The sequence below is a fragment of the Dreissena polymorpha genome, chromosome 4 (assembly GCF_020536995.1).
Source record: "Dreissena polymorpha isolate Duluth1 chromosome 4, UMN_Dpol_1.0, whole genome shotgun sequence".
Lineage (NCBI taxonomy): Eukaryota > Metazoa > Mollusca > Bivalvia > Myida > Dreissenidae > Dreissena > Dreissena polymorpha.
Genome location: NC_068358.1, coordinates 80,800,858 through 80,824,688, shown reverse-complemented (window position 1 = coordinate 80,824,688; position 23,831 = coordinate 80,800,858). Strand labels below are relative to the sequence as shown.

The 23,831-nt window shown below is 34.9% G+C and overlaps 2 protein-coding genes across 2 annotated transcripts in view; one reads left to right on the top strand and one right to left on the bottom strand.

The window, feature by feature from the left end:
• Nucleotides 1–23,831, top strand: part of LOC127879302 (molybdopterin synthase catalytic subunit-like) — a 237,775-nt gene that overhangs the window by 168,031 nt on the left and 45,913 nt on the right. The window lies entirely within an intron of this gene.
• LOC127879286 (sodium channel protein 1 brain-like) overlaps nt 1–23,831 on the bottom strand; it is a 118,166-nt gene that overhangs the window by 64,729 nt on the left and 29,606 nt on the right. Inside the window, exons 5-10 of the mRNA XM_052426049.1 lie at nt 16,819–16,947; nt 14,908–15,020; nt 11,538–11,732; nt 8,493–8,686; nt 6,121–6,255; nt 3,738–3,767 (exon numbers count right to left, since the gene is read on the bottom strand). Coding sequence (XP_052282009.1) covers nt 3,738–3,767; nt 6,121–6,255; nt 8,493–8,686; nt 11,538–11,732; nt 14,908–15,020; nt 16,819–16,947 — 796 coding nt within the window. The remainder of the gene's footprint in view (nt 1–3,737; nt 3,768–6,120; nt 6,256–8,492; nt 8,687–11,537; nt 11,733–14,907; nt 15,021–16,818; nt 16,948–23,831) is intronic.

The window sequence follows — 23,831 nt, the reverse complement described above, 5'->3', positions numbered from 1 at the left end:
CAATGACATTGAACAATATGAGCCACGTTCTGAGAAAACTGAGCTTAATGCATGTGTGTAAAGTGTCGTCCCAGATTAGCCTGTGCAGTCTGCACAGGCTAATCAGGGACGACTCTTTCCGCTTTTATGGTATTTTTAGTTTCAATGAAGTCCCTCCCTACTGAAAATCACGTTTAGGCGGAAAGTGTTGTCCCTGATAAGCCTGTGCAGATTGCACAGGCTAATCTGAAACGACACTTTATGCATATGCATTAAGCCCAGTTTTCTCAGAACAAGGCTCAAATGCGCACATCTCCCGAGATCTACTTTTTGTTTCAAGTTGATACCTCAGTCTCTTGGTTTTCAAGATATTCTTGAGTTTTAATTATTTAAAAACAAAAGACGACTGGCAATAATATGGGGGGTAAAGATTAAGGATAAGTATAAAAATCATCAAGGGCAATAACTTTAAGAATATGGGAGCAAGAGTGATGGTTATCTGTGCACTCAACATGCCCTCACTGAGATTTATCTAGCAGTTAAGTTTGAAGTTAGTATCTCTTTAAGTTGTCGAGATATACTCAAGACACAATTTAAATGAAAAAACAACAACAAACAAAGGAAAATAACTAAAATATTGAAGAGAGAGTTATGGCTCTTGTGCACTGCTTATCCCTAAATGAAATCTAGCTACTTAAAAAGTTACTAATTGATGCTCTTTTTAGTAAGATAAACATCAGACAATATCCCCCATTGATGCAAAAAGGTACCATACGCCTTCTAATTTCAATGTCACATGGTACCTATTTGCACCAAGTCCAATATTAACACAAGGAAATAACTACATAAATTCGAGAGAAAGAGTTATGATTCCTATACATATCTCCTCTATAAGATCTTCATACCTATGAAGTTTCAAGTTTTGACGCCTCTATTAGTTTCAATAATTATTTTCGCAAAAATCAACAAAAGGAAATAAATCTACAAACATGAGAGCAATATTTATAGCTCTTGTGAACTGCTTTTCCAATACTGCGATCCATCTACTAATTTAGTGTGAAGTTGATACATTAATCAGTTTTAGAGATATGCTCTGACTGAATTAAAATATATGGTAACACTTCACATAGGGAAATAACTTTAAAAATATGAAATCAAATAAGATAGTTTTATCTTGTGCAATGCTTTTTCCACTAATAAGATCCATCTTCCTGTTTTAGATATGCTACAATCAAGTTTTCATCAGGAAACCATTTTACTATTTCGAGTCACTGTGACCTTGACCTTTGACCTAGTGACCTGAAAATCAATAGGGGTCATCTGCCAGTCAGGATCAATGTTCCTATGAAGTTTCATGATCCTAGGTGTAAACATTCTTGAGTTACCATCCTGAAACCATTTTACTGTTTTGAGTCATTGTGACCTTGACCTTTGACCTAGTGACCTGAAAATCAATAGGGGTCATCTGCCAGTCATGATCAATGTACCTATGAAGTTTCATGATCCTAGGCGTAAGCATTCTTGAGTTATCATCCGGAAACCATTTTACTGTTTCGAGTCACTGTGACCTTGACCTTTGACATAGTGACCTGAAAATCAATAGGGGTCATCTGCAAGTCATGATGATGAAGTTTCATGATCCTAGGCATAAGCATTCTTGAGTTATCATCTGGAAACCATTTTACTATTTTGAGTCACTGTGACCTTGACCTTTGACCTAGTGACCTGAAAATCAATAGGATTCATCTGACAGTCATGATCAATGTACCTATGAAGTTTCAAGATCCTAGGCGCAAGCATTCTTGAGTTATCATCCGGAAACCATTTTACTGCTTCGAGTCACTGTAACCTTGACCTTTGACCTAGTGACCTGAAAATCAATAGGGGTCATCTGCCAGTCATGATCAATGTTCCTATGAAGTTTCATGCTCCTAGGCATAAGCATTCTTGAGTTATCATCCGGAAACCATTTTACTATTTTGAGTCACTGTGACCTTGACCTTTGACCTAGTGACCTGAAAATCTATAGGGGTCATCTGACAGTAATGATCAATGTACCTATGAAGTTTCATGATCCTAAGCCTAAGCGTTCTTGAGTTATCATCCGGAAACCATCTGGTAGACGGACCGACCGATAGACCGACAGACCGACCGACCGACATTTGCAAAACAATATACTCCCCCTTCTTCGAAGGGGGGCATAAATAAGTATTACAACAAGACAAGTTAACATGGTTGGTAAAATAAATTGTTAGTTTAACTGGGGGTTTAATAATATAAAACATAAATAAAACAATATCATTTAGACTGTTAGATTATCAATATTGATCATATCTGACATGTAAAAAAACAACGTGAAATATATAATTATAAATGTGAACTAAAATCATAAGACATAAATCATCCCCAAAACCATCAGAGAGGACAGTGCAGGTAGCCTATGCTAATATTTTGTTCATCATATTGGTTATAATTTTTATGGTCAATGTTTTCCTCTCTTTACATGCTTCAAAACAAGTAATTTTAAGCCACAATTACAGACACTGCCTAAGGATTTTAAGAAAAGATGGCAGAATATTTATGAAAGGCATTGTTCAAAATAAAGCAAAATAGTTCTACATTAATAAATTCTAAAAAAAAATGTTGATCTTTGAATGTATCAAAAGATTCAATAATGTGTTGATGAACAAAAACTTTAAGCCAAGCTTTCGGTGGTCAAATATGATACTGATAACTTGTTATACTGAATAATAGAGTAATAAAGAATGATTAATGATAAATACATGGCATAATGAGCAGGGCATGACAATGCCACTTGTCCACTTGTCCTGACAAAGTATTTACGTTACTGGAAAAGCAATATATGATGGTCATCCGGGATACATGACAAGTGATTTTTTATCAAAATATTGAACCACTGGTGTGAAAATATTTTTTGAAAAAGGTGTATCAGGGCTTAAGGTTGCAATCTTATTATAAAGAACGTAAGTTACTGTCATTAAAACAAATCTGATCAGTACACATTGTTCATGAATCAAACCCTATTTTGATAAGTAACGAGTACTGATTGTACCAGAACTAGTGGACAATCACTGAAATTTATCCTTCACAATATGAGCCTTCAAATATGTTCTCTGTGAAAAAGGGATAAAATACATATGCGTAAAGTGCCGACCCAGATTAGCCTGTGCAGTCTGTACAGGCTATTCATGCAGGGACAACACTTTCCACTTTTATGATATTTTTCATTTTAAGAAAGTATCTTCTTATGAAAAAGGAAGTTAAGGCAAAAAGTGTCATCCCTGATAAGCCTGTGTGAACTGCACAGGCTAATCTGGGCGACACTTTACCCACATGCATTAAACCACTTTTTCACAGAGCAAGGCCCATATCATTGTCATGCCCTGGTTATAACTGTTTGAATTTGGCACTGGCTGTTTGTCTGTGAAATAACCCAATCACATTAAAATCAAATCCTTACATTTGTTAAAGCATTTGTTGCTGTGACATCACATTCAGGTGACCTTCAACTTAATTCGAAAATATTAATTTTTCAACAAAATATTTACTTACTAACAAATGTTAGGCTGTTATCCTTTTCGAGTGAACAAGCATGTGAAAGTCTTTTGAGGACAACAATTTGATTGGTTATTGAATGGAAATCTTAATTAGACCTCTTATGTGATGTCATAAGATCGAATCAGTGGATAATACACGAGATCAGACTGGACATGATTTTAATGAGAATGTGTGTTTACCTGTTTACCCTGTTTTCTCTGAAAATGCCACTGCAGGAAGAAATGAGATATGATGTTGTTTCAACCAAAGGCATTCAAAATACAAAGCTTTACTTATAGCAATGGATAAAAACAAAGATGAAGTGTCCTGGTTTCAGCGCAAAAATGGTATATCCAGTGTAACGATTCTGTCATGGATTGAATTATTTCTTGCTCAACCCTCAAAATATGATTCAAGTAGATGATGTGTCGACCATGTGACTATTGCTATCAAAAGCCTCAAAAGTACTGCTTTGGTGGGTAAACATAGAGAAATAACATGTTTTCAGCGCAGCTTAATGAAAACATTTCTTGTTTGCAAAGTTTGGGACAGTGAAAACAATGGCTAGTTGATATGAGTCTTGTTCTTAGAAAACAGGGCTTAATGCATGTGTGTAAAGTGTCATCCCAGATTAGCCTGTGCAGTTCGCACAGGCTAATCAGGGACGACACTTTCAGAGTAAACTTGATTTTCGGTAAGGAGGGACTTCCTTGAAACTAAAAATACCATAGCGGAAAGTGTCGTCCCTGATTAGCCTGTGCCTACTGCACAGGCTAATCTGGGACGACACTTTACGCACATGCATTATTACCAGTTTTCTCAGCACGCATCTCATATGATTAGAGATGTACATCAGATAATCAACCACAGTGCAAGGAAAGGTCTTCAGCAGCACATGGCTACTCCTGCTCAGAGAGATGGACTTTCATCAGAGTGATTGGCAAGAAGAAGGTGTTGTACAGCATTCTACAATTTTTGGACAAAGAAGAGTAATATTTTCCATTCACTTTACTCACATTAGTTCTCAAGAGGTTCAGGCCAGCTTCTGATTCTCATAATCAATAGATTTGATTTCTCAGTTATAAGACAAGAAAGGTTTTACTCAAGTTGGTTTCAAACAATGCTTGTAACAGCAATAAACATAGCTAATACAAATCAGTGACTACAAAATAACAGCACACCAGGGCAGTTTAAAAAGTGAACTAAAATATAATGCACAGCAATTTTCAAGGGTTTTGATGAGTAATGAAAATCATCTACAGATCCCAAGTCAAACATGGCAATGTATATTACCAAAATTAATAGTTTAACAAGAATTTTCAACATCATTCTAATATACTTTGACTTATTGAAAAAAAGGAAATAACAAATATGCAGTCATTAAGGTCCTTCAATCATAGCCAAATAAAATTATTTTAACAGCAACAGACGAGGTAAGTTATAACTAAAAAGGACCCTAATATTAGATCTGTTTTCAATTGAATGATACAAGTGACTAGGTAGCTAAATGTATAAATCTGGACAAACTCTTATCCAGCCAATAACTTTTGGTTATCTTTAATTTAAGGATATCTTTTTGGTTAGTGATTGTATAAAATAAATAGATATCCGAACAGGTTCATGTTTTGGTTAAGTTTTTGATAAGATTTAGCCAAGGCATTTGACATGGGTCATCTTTATCGGAATAAAGGTTATCTTTTGGATTGGCTAAAGTTATCAATATTTATCCAATTGGCTGCAGATGAAATAACAATACTGGGAATTCAACATACCATTAAAAAATGCATGAAGCATGAACAAGTTAAGAACACACTGATAGATTATATAATTAACATGTTTCTGACAAATTTTAACTAATGTAAACTTTATCACAGATTTCAGAAACTTTTCATTTCATTATTATTTCAAAACTTTAGCAAAATGTAGTTTAAAATTGAATTAAATTAATACAATACATGAAAAGACAATGATGATGAAAGAGCCAGAGGGATTATGATGCAGTAACCTAGATGTTATTACCACCTTCAACTTGGCATCAGTACGCGCTCTTCTGCGTGCCAGTATACGGTCAGCCTTAGTTTAGCAGCATTAAACAACAAGGCACAGTAAGCACTGGACAGTATTGGGCATGAGTCGGTTACACATGGTGCACTATTGCTTGGCAGAAGTACATTGTGCATTAAAAAAACACAATATTTATAAAAAAAGCTTATAGGTATGTTGAAATTAAAAAACAAACATTTTGTGATGCATTAAAAATTAAGAAAAATATCAAATGCAAAATACATTTTATGAAAAAACTTACAGCTTTTTTATAACATGCACACAATAAAATCTTAGGAAAAATGAACATATGACTACAGATGTGCAGATTGACTTTGTTTTCACAATTAATATTTCCTTACAATAATAAATGAGTTAACATTCAAATAAATCAATTTTATTCCAAAAAGCTATCATTATTTCAAAATTCATTGCCATCCAAAGCTATAAAATTGTACCTTAATGTATATCTAATTACAAAATAAGGTGGTTGAATCACCACACCATGCCAGAGTTATGCTCCCAGCAATAGTTACCCACCTTTCCTGCTGCCTCTGATTCCTGCTCGTAGGACATGGCAACTACGGCCAACAACAGGTTAATCAGGTAGAACGCACCAAAGAAGATGACCACGATGAAAAAGATCACGTTCAGGGGACCTGATGTCTGCAAAACCTGCACATGATGTGAGAACATTTGAGTTTGAACACAGGTGGTCTTTAATATTCATAACAAGTTCAAAATGCTCACAGTGTTAACATTTACTCATTTCATATGAATGATGTATGTTTGTGTGTTTTGCACTAAAAAAGTTTTACTTACACTTATTTTTGTCCAAAAATACTCTACTAGTCCCATGAGATACTTTTCTTCTTATCAATTTTTGAAAGCATATACAGAAATTGCTTTTAAGCAGCTATGTTTTCTGTTATTGGGTATTTCCTTATAATTATCTCAAAACTTTAAAATATCCAGTACAAGAAAATGCTCATAAAAATGCATAGAATAACGTGGATAGGACATGTGTTAATTAATGCAATGGAATTCTTAACCCTTTCAGTGCAGGAACCAAATTTTGAAGGCCTTTGCAAACAGTTTGGATCCAGATGAGACGCCACAGAATGTGGCGTCTCATCAGGATCCAAATTGTTTGCTATTCGGATAGTATTCTTTGAAAAAAATCGAAGAAAATGCTAATTTTAGAAATTCAGCAGACAACATTTTAGCAGAAGACAAATTACCCAGCATGCAATGGAATTCTTAAACAAAGAATCAGATGCATTCATCTGTGGCAACAAGATTATAAACCTTCTGTTTGACATATCTTCACAATGTGTTGAGTAAATATTGGGTTGACATGGATCTATGTAATGAGAATACCGCACACTACAGTAAAAAGAGACATAAGTGTGAGATTTTGTTCTTGACGCCAATGATTCTTACAGTCTTTTAAAGCTGATAAAAGAACAACGCTTTAATTTCTTGATATTGTGTTGTGTATGATTGCTCTGTTTGTAAATATATTGTATCCTTTGGTTAAATTAAGTTCTGTCCTGTTTTCCTTTTGAAAAATTCCATTTTACTGAATCAAAGTAATATATTAATGTATTAATTAACAAGAGCTGTCAGAGGACAGCGCACTCGACTATTCAAGTGCTTGACATTATAACGTAAGCCATCATGGGGAAATTGTTCATATTCAATAATTTATTAGACGATCTTTCAAAAATAAAAAAAGGAAAAAAAATAAAAATTTGGGGGGGGGGGGGGTTTGAGAGGGGTTATAATGTGGGGTGTGGTCATTTATTAGACGATCTTTCAAAAATAAAAAAAAGGAAAAAAAAATTTTTTTTTGGGGGGGGGGGGGGGGGTAGAGGCGGGGTGAGAGGGGGTATAATGTGGGGTGTGGTAATTTATTAGATGTTTAAAAAAATAAATTGGGGGTCGGGGGGGATGAGAGGGGGGTATAATGTTGGTGGGGTTATTAATTAGATGATGTTTAAAAAAAAAATGGGGGGGAAGGGGGGGGGGATGTTGGGGAGGGGGGAGGGATTCTGGGTAGGGGTGTGGGGTATTGTTTGGGTGGAATCCATTGTGGTATTCAGGTAAGTGTTGTTTTGTCAAAGTAATAATAAAATATGATCATAAATAAGGAAGTTATGGCAATTTAAGCAAAATGTTCAATTATCTTAGTGTAAAATAGGCCATAATTATGTAAAAAAGCTTGATACAGTGGTCTGCTCTTGTTTATAGGTTGGGGTCATGTTGGTTAACAAGTATGCAACATATAAAAGCAATATGTCAAAGGATATAGGAAATATTTTGGGTAGTACGCAAACTTTAACATAGATTTATCAATAATGTGCATATTCTAAGTAAAAAAGGGGCAATAATTATGACAAAATGCTTGATAGAGTTGTCTGCTCTTGTTTATAGGTTGGGGTGATGTTGGTTAACAAGTATGCAAAATATAAAAGCAATATGTCAAGGGACAATGAAAATAAATGGGGTAGAACGAAAACTTTAACAACTGCTGCATATTATAAATGGAAAAGGGGCCATAATTATGACAAAATGCTTGATAGAGTTGTCTGCACTTGTTTCTAGGTTGGGGTCATGTTGGTAAACAAGTATGCAAAATATGAAAGCAATATGTCAAGGGACAATGAAAATAGTTGGGGTAGTATGAAAACTTAAGCATTTGCACGCTAACGCTAACAGAAACGCTGACAAGGGAGTGAGTAGGATAGCTCCACTATATATGTTTCATATATAATAGTCCAGCTAAAAAAAATAATAACACATTTCAAGGAAAGTACAAGAGGCGAATTAAAACTGGTGCCAACATTTATCTAAATTATTTAACACGTTTCCAAAAGACAGAAAACAAGCCTGAGAAAAGCAGATGGTACCATGTTATAGGTATCTTCCCAGAAGTCCATAGTAATGAGCTGGAAAGAGGTCAGCATAGCGTATCCAAAGTGGTCAAAGCTCACGTAACCCCAGCGTGGGTTGTCACCAATATCCTTCATGCAGGTGTAATTATCAGGACAGGTCTGTGTCCCCGAGCTGTTTCCACAGAGGTACCCTCCCTTATACCAGTTGTCTGTAAATCATAGACATCAAGTCATCATTTTTCACTTCAATAATCATCAACTAATTGTCTCCACTACCACCACCATCACCACCACAACCACTACCACCATCATTATTATCATTGTCGTCGTAAGTCATCGTCATCATCAACATCGTTGTCATCATCATAATCATCATCAGCATCATCATCATCATAATTATCATAATCATCAACAATATCATTTATATCAATCATTGTCATTGCCATCATTACCGTAATAATCACCATCACAACCACCAACATCATTGTAATTAACATCATCATCAGTATCATCATCATCAGCAGCAGCATAAACATCCACTACCACATCTAACATAATAATAATGTAAATAATAATCATAATAATAATTCTAATAATTACCATGACTACTAGTATACTATCAATATTTTCATCACATATTCATAACCACTATCATGGTTATCATCATAGCCATCAACATTTTCATAATAATTGACTAATTAACCTTTTGAAATAAAAATTTGATATTAATTGTTTTACTGTGCCTTTAATAAATTATGACTTTCATACTGAAAAGAATTTCTTCTTTGATGATTTAAGTTGATTGGTAAACATGCACCATAATCATCTTAACTGTCACCGTTTATATAACAGTCATTACCATTGCGAAAAATGTTGAACTGTAATGTAATGTATATCACAAACAACTTTGAACTTGAACTTCAAAATTGCAACTTCATGAATTTATGACAATAGGACTGGTGATATTTTTATCAATCCAAATTCAGCTGTCATATTTCAATTAACATTGTATTCAATGTGTTCCTATCAAATGTACCTATCAAAAGTATCTCTGAATGTAAGTATTTTATGTATTCCAGTGTGGTAGTAAACATAAATGGATTTCCATATTGCAATGTGACATGGTTGACCCTTAATTGTTCATCGTTAGAATCGCAGGCTATTGATCCCACTAATTACTCTGGCAGTATGTCAAAACAGATTGAGTTCAACACAGATAGGACTGTGAACTAACTGTCCACATTGCGCAATAAACTTGTCAAAAAGTTTCTTAAAATCAACACAGTGAAATATACTTCTTTTTATTATTATATGAAAATGATCAAATGCAGGCTTACATTGTAAGCTTTTAAGAAGTTTAAGTAAGTAAGTTGAAGTAAACTTTTATATAAATTTCATGATCGTGTTCAATAAATCAGTAATTATGCAGTGGGTAAAATGTCCTCTTTGCAATCAGGAGGACATTTGTTAAATCTCATAGCATGAAGAAATCTAAAGATATTTACTTCCAGTTCTGGTTCTGTTTCAGAAGTATTAAAAAGATTTATTTTTAGCTACAGCTTTCAATTTCTTTCCACCCAAGTTACCAAAACACTGATTGGCATGATCATCTATCAAAGGGTTCTCAAATTATTATGTGGAAACAAATTTTGAGTTACAAGTCATTGTGACCTTGACTTTAAACTTGGTGACCTTAAAATCAATCTGCATTATTATTTCCTTGTATGTAACAAGCAATTTTGTTGAGTGGAGGCAAAACCATTCTCTAGGTATCATGAGGAAATATTTCTTGATAAATGTGACCTGAAAACCTGAAGATCAAAATGCGTCCTCTATTCATCTCATGTAACCACTATACCAATTTTCATGTTTGCAGGTCTAAGCGCTCTCAAAAATTAATGCAGTAACATATTTCCTGTTACAAGAACCTGCAACCATGATCTTTGACGTGATGACCTTAAAATCAATAGGTGTCATCCCTAAAAAGTCATCTACAAAGTAACCACTATACGAATATTCATGACCATAGGTCAAAGCATTCACATGATATCTTGTTGAAACAAATTTACTTTAACAAGCCCCTGTGCTCTTTTACCTGTTGACCTCAAAAACAAAAGATGTCTTCCTTTCGTCCCAAGTATAAATCATACCAATTTGCATGGTTGTAGTTCTCTCGATTTTGTATGGGACAAAAGGTCTAATAACCAACAGACAGATAGACTGACATCAAATGCAATGCAACTTACCCCCACTACTTTAAACGGGGTCATAATTAATCTGTGATTGGTTTGTTTTTGTTTTAGTTGGATTGTTTGCCGCTTTCAACAGTACTAACATCATAAAATGGTGGTTGGTTAACCAACTCTTTACTATTCCTTGGTAAGCTAGTTAACAAGTACTAAATTCACATACTTATACCCGTAACTGACAAAAGACCTTCTTGAATCAAAGGTTGGGCTAGGGGAAGAATGGCCCCAGAAAAGCTCTCCTGACTCATGCCCACACAAGTTATGAGACCAGGCCAAGGATCCAGCCACTGATCTTGTGATTTTGAGTACAGCACTCTACCAACTGAGCTAGAAAGCCATGTGCTGATAATGAGAAAAATCAAGCACATTTGTGATACTGGAATTCCTTCAAGATTGTATTTGCAAACCTATTCATTTTAGGTCAACTGAATCAAAATCATGTGGCTTATTGAGGCACACTCTAATTTGTTTCAAGGATAGAAACAGTACTTGCTGTGTTTGGGGAGTTCTTAACCGTTTCCGGCTTAGAAGCAAGTGAAATTGGCTAAATGGAAACAGCATAAAACCAGAACAGCATGTTAGGCTCTTCAGGTTTAATGCTGTTTGCTGCTCATCAGTACCTTCGTGTTGGAAATGAAGCCTTTTAAAAACTGAATCTATTAAGAAATTCGATTTTCTAAGTGACAAACATGCATATATGAGAGGTAAAGGGTAAACTCCCATTGTGGGAAATAAACATCAAGACCTCCCTTCAGCTAGGTAGACACCATAATTGGATACCAGCTCTTTACTTGATGATCTTGGGACCTACTTGAGTCCTTGATGTGGTCATTGAAGCTGATGGTGCTGTTGGGCAGAAAATCAGCCACACACTTCTGTCGCAGGCTGCCCATGTAGATTTGTAGGGCAAATAGTGCAAACACCATAAGACAGAACGTTATGAGCATCATAACCTCCAGTAACATCTTGAAAGCTCGAAGTAATGAGTTCACTATGGTCTTCAAACCTGAAACAAAGCAACAGTAATGTATAAGAACAACAAAATTCCCAAGTAGTAATTTCATTTACAACTTCAAACTTAAAAAAATTCATAAGTTACCCAAGGCCTTTTTTGACTATAACTTATTCATTCTTTATTATCTTGCTTATAGTTCTGTTGTAAAAATAATTGCATAGGAAATAATGCAGACAACATAAAAAACATTGCACTGTCATGAAACCAGGACTTCAATGTGTAATATTTTATTCTGATAAAAAATAACGTTGCAGATCTTGTATTGTTCATATTCCTCAAATAGTGAGCAAAAGCCCAGATGTCAATTATTCAATATAATCTTCAAATTTTGAAAGGACCACCGACAATAACCACAACATGGAATTTGGTGGTGCGAAAAAACTAATGAACATCAAAATAGAAATCTATAGTAAGTTAATGAAATGTACAAACACTTCATTGGCTGTTGCATAAAAATGCATTCAAACTAATACTTGCAATTGCAGAAGGCATAACATATGGAAAAGTACTCAACAGAGCCAATAATGTTCTATAACGGTGTTATCAATTATGGCATTTGTCACCTAACACCCAGTGAAGTCATGAAAACATTCAACCATTTTATTTACTTTTTCAACATTGTCAAAGGATCATACTGTTTGTATTAGAAAATTAATTGAAACACACTATGCCTACAACTAGGCGATTGACACTGTGATATAATGCTTGTACAGCGTGTTTACTAAGGCTTACAGACATAACAACCAGGGAACTATGATCCAATCAATGCAAACAGATTAATAATACTATAATAGGTATTTATAAGCAAGCAAAACTATTGTGAAGTTATGCCATAAACTTTGGGCAAAAAGGACACAAAGAGACACCACATAAAAGTATTCTACGCAATACTTAAGTTTGTTTTTTAAACCCTATTTATCATTTTATGATTTTATAAATAGGTAGCTGTGATATCTTATACAACAGTAATCATTTTATTTTTATTTTGTTTGAATATATTGTTATTGCAAGTATATTTGTACAGGTTCATAGAACTCATTTAAAATCACAGTTTAATTTTATACAAACTGTTACATCCATTATTGGCTGCCAGGTATATAAACCGAAGGGTAGCCTACAGTTATGTTAACATCACCCATCTTTCATTCATTCTTTTATCATTGAACACCATGGCAAATGTCTGTCTTTTCAAAACCCTATAAAAAATTGTTATGAAGACAGTTAAAGTGGCAGCCAACTTGAAATAAAGGAGACAGTTTGACATTGTCCAACTTTGACAATGGAGGTGGTTCAAAGGTAGACCTAAATGGAATTATAGAGATCAGCAATTAATGATAGAGATGGTTTAAGAGTAAGCCTACCTGGACTTATGGAGATTAATGAGTAGCGTTCTGAGAAAACTGGGCATAATGCATGTGCGTAAAGTATCGTCCCAGATTAGCCTGTGCAGTCCGCACAGGCTAATCAGTGACGACACTTTCTACTTTAGTGACATTTTTCGTTTAAATGAAGTCTCTTCTTAGCAAAAATCCAATTTAGGCGGACTAATCCGGGATGACACTTTACGCATATGCATTATGCCAAGAGTCAACCTGACTAAACGATGCATTTGTTTCTAAGATAAACCCACCAGTCCTACCTGGAACTATGCAGAAGGTTTAAAGGTCAGCATAACTGATTATATAGAGATGTTTCAAAAGTCAACTTACCTAAAACTATGAATACGGGTTCTAAGGTCTACCTACCTTGAACTATAAAGATGGTTCAAAGAACAATTTACCCGGAACTATGGAGATGGTTCAAAGGTCAACCAATTCAAAACCACCAAGATGGTGCAGAATTAATCTACCTATAACAATAAAGATTGGTCTAAAGGTTATTTTACCTGAAACTATTTTAATGGTTTAAGGTCAACCTTCATAGAACTATGGAGATGGTTCAAAGTTAACCTAGCTAGAATTATGGTGATGGTTTGAGGTCAATTTACCTGAAACTATGGAGATGTTTCAAGATTACACCTGGGACAATTGGGATAATTTGATGTCAATCTACCTGCAACTATGTAGATGGTTCAAGGTCAACTTATCTTAAACTGGAACTATGGAGATGGGTCAAGGTCAACCTAACTTAAACTGGAACTATGGAGATGGGTCAAGGTCAACCTAACTTAAACTGGAACTATGGAGATGGGTCAAGGTCAACCTAACTTGAACTGGAACTATGGAGATGGGTCAAGGTCAACCTAACTTAAACTGGAACTATGGAGATGGGTCAAGGTCAACCTAACTTAAACTGGATCTATTAAGATGGTTTAAGGTCAACCTAACTTTAACTGGAACTATGGAGATGGGTCAAGTTCAACCTATCTTAAACTGGAACTATGGAGATGGTTCAAGGTCAACCTACCTAGGACTAGGGAGATGGTTCAAGGTAAAACTACTTAAAATTATGGGTATAGTTAAAATTTCAACCTACCTGGAACTACAGAGATGGTTAAAAGGTCAACTAACCTACACTATGGAGATGGTTAAAAGGTCAACCTTCCTACACTATGGAGATGGTGAAAAGGTCATCTCCTACCTGGGATAATGGATATGGTTAAAAGGTCAACCTACCTGAAACTATCAAGATTGTTAAAAGGTCAACCTATCTGAAACTATGGAGATTGTTAAAAGGGCAACAGACCTGGGACTATGGATATGGTTCAAGGTCAACCTACCTGTAACTATGGAGATGGTTCAATGTCAACCTACCTGTAACTATGGAGATGGATCATTTTCAAACTGCCTGGAACGTTTTAGATGGTTCAAGGAAAATATACCTGGAACTATAGGGATAGTTAAAATGTCAGCCTACCTGGAACTATAGAGATTGTTCAAGGTCAACCTACCTTGAACTATGGAGTTGGGTTCCAATGTCAGACTACCTACTTAAAACTATAGAGATGGTCAAGGCCAACCTACCTGGAGCTATAGAGATGACCAAGGTCAACCTACCTGAAACTATGGAGATGGTTCAAGGTAAACCTACCTGGAACTTTACAGGTGGTTCAAGGTCAACCTAACTGAAACTATGGAGATGGTTCAAGATCCACCTACCTGGAACTATGGAGATGGTTCAAGATACACCTACCTGAAACTATGGAGATGGTTCAATGTCAACCTACCTGGAACTATGGAGATGGTTCGAAGGACCCGGAAGACTCTGAATGTTCGGATTCCCTGGAGGTTGGCAACATTAGACGTGGTCCCAGAGTTCTCAATTATAGTTGTGACATACCTGTAACAGAAAGAATTAGCTTGCTTGCTTAATTGCTTGACATACAACTGAATTCAAATAATAACAGATTACCTTAATATAACTCAAAAACATCTTTATATTTCAATCTTGAAATATTGAAGGGGCTAGTTGCCAATGTGTAAAACATACAAAGTTGGTTATTTTATATGCATATTATTGTTTTTTGATGATGGTTTGGAAAAAAGCTTTTTTTTGTCCATATTCTGGACAATTTTACTATTCCCCGAACAAGCTTACGAAGTTAAAAACTTGTCCCATAAAATATAGGTATTCAATATCTAACATACTTAAACTTAATACATGTATATCAGTCAGAGTCATTAGTTGTAATGTCCCAGTCATTCTTGGTTACTTATGAAATGATCTACAGTAGAAAGAGACTAGGTTTGATTTGAATGTTCACTGATAAAAATCTCTCTTAAACAATGTAAGGAATAGACCAGATCAAAGCTAATAATGAGTTATTTTAGTTAAAAAGTTATGTTTAAACAACAATTTAGTAACAAGCACTGAGTTCTACTATATTGAACAACATGTTATGAAAGAAATATGGTTCAATATTTATTCAATAGAAATATACAGAATCCAGACCAAGTTTCAACAGCAAACAAGTAAATAGGGCTCATTTCTTAAATGGGTACTGGAGCTGAAATCCAATAATGTTGATTGGAATAGACGGAAAGCAAAATTGATTACCTTAACAGCCTACTTATATATAACATGCAAATTTTTCTACCACTTGACTACTCAAAGAAAACGCTATAATTATTTTAGTTGTTTAAAGCAATTATCTTGTAATAAAAAATATTGATCATATATAAATAATAGTGATCAAGACATCAATAACTCTTTGAAACCATTAAATGAAATTATTGAATACAATTATAATACCATTTCTATTAGATTCATATTCAAGTTCTAGTTGATTCAAAATTGAAAAGTCCTACAAATACTGCTTTTACTGCAGCCACATTGCATAGCTAATACTAAGAATATAATTACCTTTGAAATGTTGCAAATAAAAATAAGCAACATTGCAGCACAAACAACATCATACTACTTTAAGGGGGGGGGGGGGGGGGGTGAAACCAAATAAGCTGCAGAATTTTAAAACTAAATTTCTTTTTAACTGTTAATGACATTTAAGGGATGGCAATGTCAGAAATGAAGTGTTACATTCTTGTATCTGAATTATAACATTGAGAATGTCTCTGGGTACACTGGGCTTACTGCCTGTGCCTAAAGTATTGGTCCCAGGTTAGCAAATTGAACAGGCTAGTCAGGGACTATTCCCAGGCTAGTCAGAATCTATTCCCAGGCTAGTCAGGGACTATTCCCAGGCTAGTCAGGGACTATTCCCAGGCTAGTCAGGGACTATTCCCAGGCTAGTCAGGGACTATTCCCAGGCTAGTCAGGGACTATTCCCAGGCTAGTCAGGGACTATTCCCAGGCTAGTCAGGGACTATTCCCATGCTAGAAAGGGACTATTCCTCCACTCACATACATTAAGCCCTGTTATCCCAGTTACTTGCTCTATTGTAAATGAGGTTCAATAATGTTACACTCAACTCTCACAATCAGCTCTATGATTTTTCTGTGTCCAAGACATCACAAACAGGAGCAATTTCGTCTGAATTTTGTAATTACTAATAAGAAAGTAGCAAGAAAACAGTGAACAGCTTAAACACTTTTGATTCATGGTCAAGGACTGAGACATATCAGATTCTTGCCAACTCTTGTTTGTTTGCATTTGGTGAACAAAAGCTTATAAACTTACGCCGATAATATTACGACAAAGTCCAGCCAGTTCCATGCGTCTCGTAGGTATGTATACGAGTTAATGATCAACCCTCGCGCTGACAGTTTCAGTAACATCTCCAGGGTGTAGATGCCCAGAAATACATACCTAAAACATAGGAGAACCATATCAATACAGTTAAATTGCAATCAAACAATAGAATCTGATCTGCATCATACAAAAATGGGTCTTAAGCCATATAAGGCTATATGTAACCAGCGTAGCTCAAGACCAGCCTGTAGTAGCTGTTATGCCACCAGCTTTGCTCATAAGCACAGTTTATTCAGGTGCTACCCTGTCTGCTATCAAGTCATAATGTGTGTCTTGTTCTGAGAAAACAGGGCTTAATGCATGTGCGAAAAGTGTCATCCCAGATTAGCCTGTGCCGTCTGCACAGGCTAATCAGGGACAACACTTTCCACTTTTATGGTATTATAGTTTTGAGGAAGTCCTTCCTTACTGAAAATCAAGTTTAGGTGAAAAGTGTCGTCCCTGATTAGCCTGTGTGGACTGCACAGGCTAATATGGGATGACACTTTACGCACATGCATTAAGCCCTGTTTTCTCAGAACATGACTTATGGTTTTGTGGTCTCATAAGCAGACATGGTAGCTCCTGACCAGACTGTGTGGAAGCACAGGCCAGGCTGGTCGGGACCTTAGCTGGAAACATATAACATAAAATCCATTTTCTAGTGATGTGGGTCATTTATAACCCCTGTCCTGAGACACTCTATTTTCATAGTTAATCTATCATGCCTTAAATTGTTCTTTAATAATTTTTTAATAATTAAGAGAAAATTGCAAGGAGAACATATTCTGAAAAAAGTAAACAACAACATATACAATTAACGTCATGGAAAAAAGACATCATTTTACCAGTGTTTTTTTTTCCCGTTTTGGGAATGGGGCTGGGTCCCTTTGGATTGGTTAAATTCACTGCGTTTTGACTAAAACTGGGAAATTAGTGATGCTGTTGTTTTGTTAAAAAATGCTTCAAAATTGAGGATACAAGTGTGTCCAGAGTTATATTTACTAAGGTTGAACTTATATAGATGGGAGATGAACAAAATATTGAGATCTAAAAAAATATATTTAGAGTAAGGTCGGGTAATATGGTCCTGTGGTATTTATCGGACACATTAAAATTATTGTTATTTCTATTATGTATTTGCTAAAAATAACGTCATTTATGATGACATCATACATATAACATATTTTCTAAGAACGACTTCTACCAGTTCCATTCAGCGCTTTTTGTTTTCGATTGATGAAAATCATATCGTATTTTAATGTGAGCATCTTATCAACATCTATAAGGTAGGTACCAAATCATTTTAGTCATAAGCATCTGTTTAATGCTATTAAGTGCTGAAATAGTGAGAAATGATAGTTTGTATCCTTAATATAATGACTGTTAATCGTTAACACAAACAAAATCACCGTTGTCTGGTTGGATGGTAGAAAATTGCCACTTAGAATTGTCAATTGCGAGAAATATCGCCCATACTGAAGTAAGTATTCCCCAAGTATAAATTGCCTCTTTTATTTTTCAGAATCATGACAAAGCAACTACAAGTATCAAAAAAGCGACAAAAATTATTCAGATGCCAATTAAAAACTTGCTATATCTATGGCAAATAGTGGTGCTGTGTCGAAGCGGAAGGCAGCAGAAATATTTCAGGATCCCTAAATCCACTCTAATGGACAAACTCACAGGTTGAACACCAGAGCATAGAGCAAGACTTGACCCTTTCACCGTCCTGACAGAAGCTGAAGAAAATGCATTGGTTGAGTACTGTACAGGGATGGCATCCATCGGTTATCAAGTAACAAGCAATGAACTTTGCCTTGAGGGGAAAACAATCCTTGATTGAAACCCCTTTCCAAACAATACCCCAGGTAGAGATTGAATAAATGCAATTAAAAGGCGGCACACTGAATTACCCGAAAGAACCCCCATGAAGCTTGGACATCAATGAACCAAATGCATGCCCGGGTTGTTGATCTGACGAGGGATCTGCCGGTGAGTGGATTTGCTGTAGTTCCTGTGGATCCAAATGGCATATTAACTGCACAGGGGACGCAATGATCTTAGAGATACCCGCAGAGCAAGTTTGCAACTACCCATTCAAGAATGAACATGGAACACCATATTAATGCTATAAGTAGATCATGTTTCGGTCAGATTAGGCAAATAGGTCACATCAGGCAATATCTTACACCAAATGCCACAAAATCATTGGTCAATTCACTTGTCACGTCTCAGCTAGACTATTGCAATGCACTGCTGTATGGAACACAAACATCAGCTATCAAGAAACTACAAAATGTTCAAAACACTGCGGCGCGTGTTATCACAAGAACATCCCGCTATAGTCATATAACACCGATCCTAAAAGAATTACACTGGCTCCCAGTAGAAAAAAGAATCCACTTCAAAATACTTACCAATGCATTCAAAGCCTTAAATGGACAATCGCCTGTTTATCTGAAAAACCTACTTGAAGTCTACGAACCAAGGCGAAACTTAAGATCAAAGAACGAAGCGACTTCATTAGTGATTCCAACGAAGATTAAATTCGTATCATACGGAGAGCGAAGTTTCATGTACGCTGCTCCCAAACTCTGGAACTCACTTCCATCAAACATTTGAGGTTCTTCAACACTGAATTCATTCAAAAAGGCACTGAAAACTCACCTCTCCCCCCAATCTTATGCAATATAAGCATTGGTTTATTCAATTCATTATATAAAATCTCAATCATCATGAACTTGAATTAACCCTTTTAATGGAAGCATAATTATTTTTTGTTGTTTTACGTAGTACTTATTGTTTAAGTTTTAGATTTTATTGTTTCATTAATTGTCTTATAGCTACACACATAGGGTAGTTTTATAGTGTCTTGTTGATCTTTCTAATCTATGGTTACTGTGCATGTTTTTACGTAGTACTTATAGTATAATAGAGTAGTTTTATAGTATAATTGAGTAGTTTTGATCGATTTCTTTTGAAACAGTGTTGCAAAATGTATTTGTATCTGTGATACGTCAAATGTTCTTATGTAAAGGGCCTTTGAACATGCACTCTTGCATGAAAAGGGCGCTATATAAATCTGGTATAATAATAATTCCACTGCGAAAGATGCTTGTAACTCAATCGTTCAATGTTTTTTTGAATTGCTTTGTGATTTTGTTCAGAACAAATTTTGTGAAAGAAAAGAATAAAAGAAACCTTCAATTTCAGTACAATTTATTTTATTTTTTTAAACTTGTAAAGTGGACGATAACTACCTCAAGTGTCCGAAAACTGCCACCATACACCTTGTATTTTTGTTACCGCATTCTTGCATCAATCACATTAAGACTATAGAAAGCATATCGGCATTTTCATGTTCAACTACAAAACTACAAGCAGATAGTTAGATTAACAATGTCATATTTTTAGCATGGGTGTTGGGTGGGGATAATAGCATTGTTAAACATGGATAAATGAAGACAGTCCTTAAATAACAAAATATAGCTTTTAAATAAGAATCCTTTATAATACATAAACAATAATATATGACTTTCTAAAATGTCATCTAGCCTTATAACCATCTTGAATCTGAAGGCAATCATGCAAACGATTTGTTTATCTTACAAAATATACTATTCTGCATGAAGTGTCGGAACACTTAATGTTCTAGATGTAAAAAGCCACAATGTTTATTTTTCTATTCAATAACAGGACAATAATACAGTGGCAATTTACGTCAAACACCCAAGCCCAGTCTATTTTGGTCACAAACATCTATAAAACACCTAAAACACCGTGTAAACCCTGCAGTACAATAGCCTTAGGTCAAAGAGCCATAATTGACGCAACTTTTTTGAAATCCAAATCTTGTTTTTGAATACAAAATCTTTTTAAATGCTAATTTGGAATAAGTTGGCACAGTATTTAAACATAACAGTTTAAGTAACTTTAACCCGATCCTCATTAATCAGTATATAACTTACACAAGTGATCAATAGACAAACCATGCAGGCATGCATAGTCGTATAGACTTTTCTTTTAAAGTTCATTGCAGGCACTACACAATTTTTTGTCAGGAACTTGCAAATAAATATTCTTATATGTGACGACACAATTATTGATTGAAGTACCATGTGATAGAATGATTCATAGACTTTTTAAAGTATCGTGTACCAGGCCTTGAAGAATTTTTCCAGAGCCACTCTTTATAGTTATGATCAACAAGAACCTTTTTAACCTACGTAACATAGCGACATTAAACTGCAAACAAATTAACTACATTATCTGATGGATTATATTTGCTTTCCTTATGTTTTCTGCACCTGTTTCCTTTTCTCCGTACTTTCCGCTTCTCGTTTTGATGACCTTTCTTTTTGTTCCCTGTCTCCACCACCTTTCAGATATTTCAAAATAGAACCCTTTTCTATGCTGAGTTTTAATATTTCAGATGAACTTTTACTGAATGACACGCTTGATTGACAAATGGTAACAATATGGTCAATTTTGGCTAAGGCTTTTGATCACAAATTATTCTGTTTATTGATAATTATTGTTTCTGTTTATTTTTTAATTAAATATAATAAGTATTATAATTAACCAGTTATGTATAAAAAAAAATATATTGATATTTTCATTAAAATGAAATTTAATTCTGCACGGAATGACCAATATATTTAACTGTTTTTTTTTCACTTTTAATCGATTAGCTATAGAGCACTGACACCTATGAAAAGAGCGCAGCCAATTTCGAGAATTATTTTTATTGTGCCTGTGACGTCATTTTTTATTGTCAAAACGAAAGTGCAGTTTCTTTGTGTACTAAACCTATTTTTGTTCGTTCGAAAAATTGTTCGCAATTTGTATCGATGTGGCAGGAGTTCTGAACTGACCTGAGATTATATTTCTCAACTTGAAAAACAGCACTTGCCCGGTCGGTCGAGTATTTAACAAACTTTACTCGCCCGACCATCAGCTTCACTCGCATATGAGAGCGGTTGAGTGGATTCTTCAAGGCCTGTGAACTGTTTTGACAAAGATTGTGACTTTTGGTCATTAAATTGGTCAAACCATTTGGAAATGGCAATAACATTAAAACATTATTCACTTGGTTCATGTTCCAACAACCTACTTGATGACATTAAAGCAATAAGAGAATAAAATTTAATTAGCAGTTTGACCAAGTATGTCCGCGATTCAAAAAAGTTTATTCCTTGAGACCAAGAAAATGTAACAAGTCTGCTTATAAATATAAAACTGAGAACTTGAGCAAGCCCAAATCAAAATTAACTCTTTCAGTGCTGGAACCGAATTTTGAAGGCCTTTGCAAACAGTTTGGATCCAGATGAGATGCCACATAACGTGGCGTCTCATTAGGATCTATACTGTTTGCTATTTTGATAGTATTCGAACAACTTTTTAATATTAACACCTTAAGTTTTAAATTGCGAGAAATCAGTCTTAATTAGGGTTGTTTTGTGTGTGTGTTTTTCAGGAAAAAAAATCATATTGTTTTAAATCTGCCAACTTACTCTCCAGGATAAGCATTGCATTTTTAAGTTGAAAAAATAATAGAGACTAAGAGCAAAATAATCACAGAATTTTGACACATCCCTCGTGAAAGTTTTGTCTGTAAAAAGTTATAATTGGCTTTCAGATAGGAAAACCCCTAAACATCATCTTGTTCATGTTGATAAAGATGAAAATAAAAAAAGGGATTTTCTGTAGCGCAACCTCCACATCCAGGCATGAACAGGCGTTTCTGTAACCATTTACAATATCACTCTCCTAACCAGTCAAAAACTGTCACAACACTGCATTTCTGGCATCCCCACTTGTGGGTATCTAACAACACCATCTGGTTTAAGTCTGAATTGGTAGCAGTATTATTATAGAATTAATGAAAACAGCAATGGAATTTTCTTTTCCCAGAAACATATGCCTGGGATGTAAAAACCAGCAAGTTTTCTCTCATTCATGCAACTTTTATGCACTTGTGTATGTTATGTTTAACAACCTTGTGCTAGAGTGGTATGCAAGGCTGGTTTCATGCTTACAGTTGTTAAGGTTTGTCATATTAATATGCATCATATTGCCAAAACACTATCAAACAAATGAGAAAATAGAAGAGCATGTTAACACAATGCTATTTGTGTATCTTTTACAGCATCATTTTGCATTACACAAGCATGACATTACAATGTGGTCATACAGAAGTCAAAGAGGTTAAAGCTTCAGATTACCCCCATGACATCCTTGCCTCTATAGAGCAGCGATTCAAGAGATGAAGTGACCTAACCCTTTACCACTTAGATAATATATTTTGACGCATTTGTAGTCCCTTAGAAAGTTAAATTTAATTAAAGTCCTTTCTTACCAGATTCAAGTTTTAAAGGCTACACTCAAACATTTATGAAAACTGATGTTTAATACAAAGTTTCTTAAACATGGCATAAGTTACTAAAAATGACAAATGACAGAAACTTGACTGTCTTTAAATGCCTTCCATTCTAACTGTTAAGAATGAAAAGAAAGTGTAAATGTTTCTACTTCTCCTCTGTCTTTTCAGCCGTCACTTCATTTTAACCTTGCACTGTGTGTGATTTGAAGTCATGTAATTTGAGATCATTTGAAAACGTCTACCTGATTTAATCACACTTGTTCAATAGAAAATTTACAAATAACTACGGTCATTCATTCACTATCTGTTTGATATTTGAATGATAGGTTTTATTGACAAAATGCAATTACTTTCAATAAAATACCAATTGCTAACATTTGGGAAAAGAAGTTTCAGATTGTTTAATTCCTATCTTTTAGACAGTGTGACAAGATTATTTTAATTTTATGTGCTGACTAAATTCAATTTTTCATTTTGCCTTATATACTGAAAAAAGGTATAAAATACCAGAACAAAATATTTATGTAAAAGTACCATTATAAGTTTCACCTAAACAAGGAATCCAATACGTGAATAT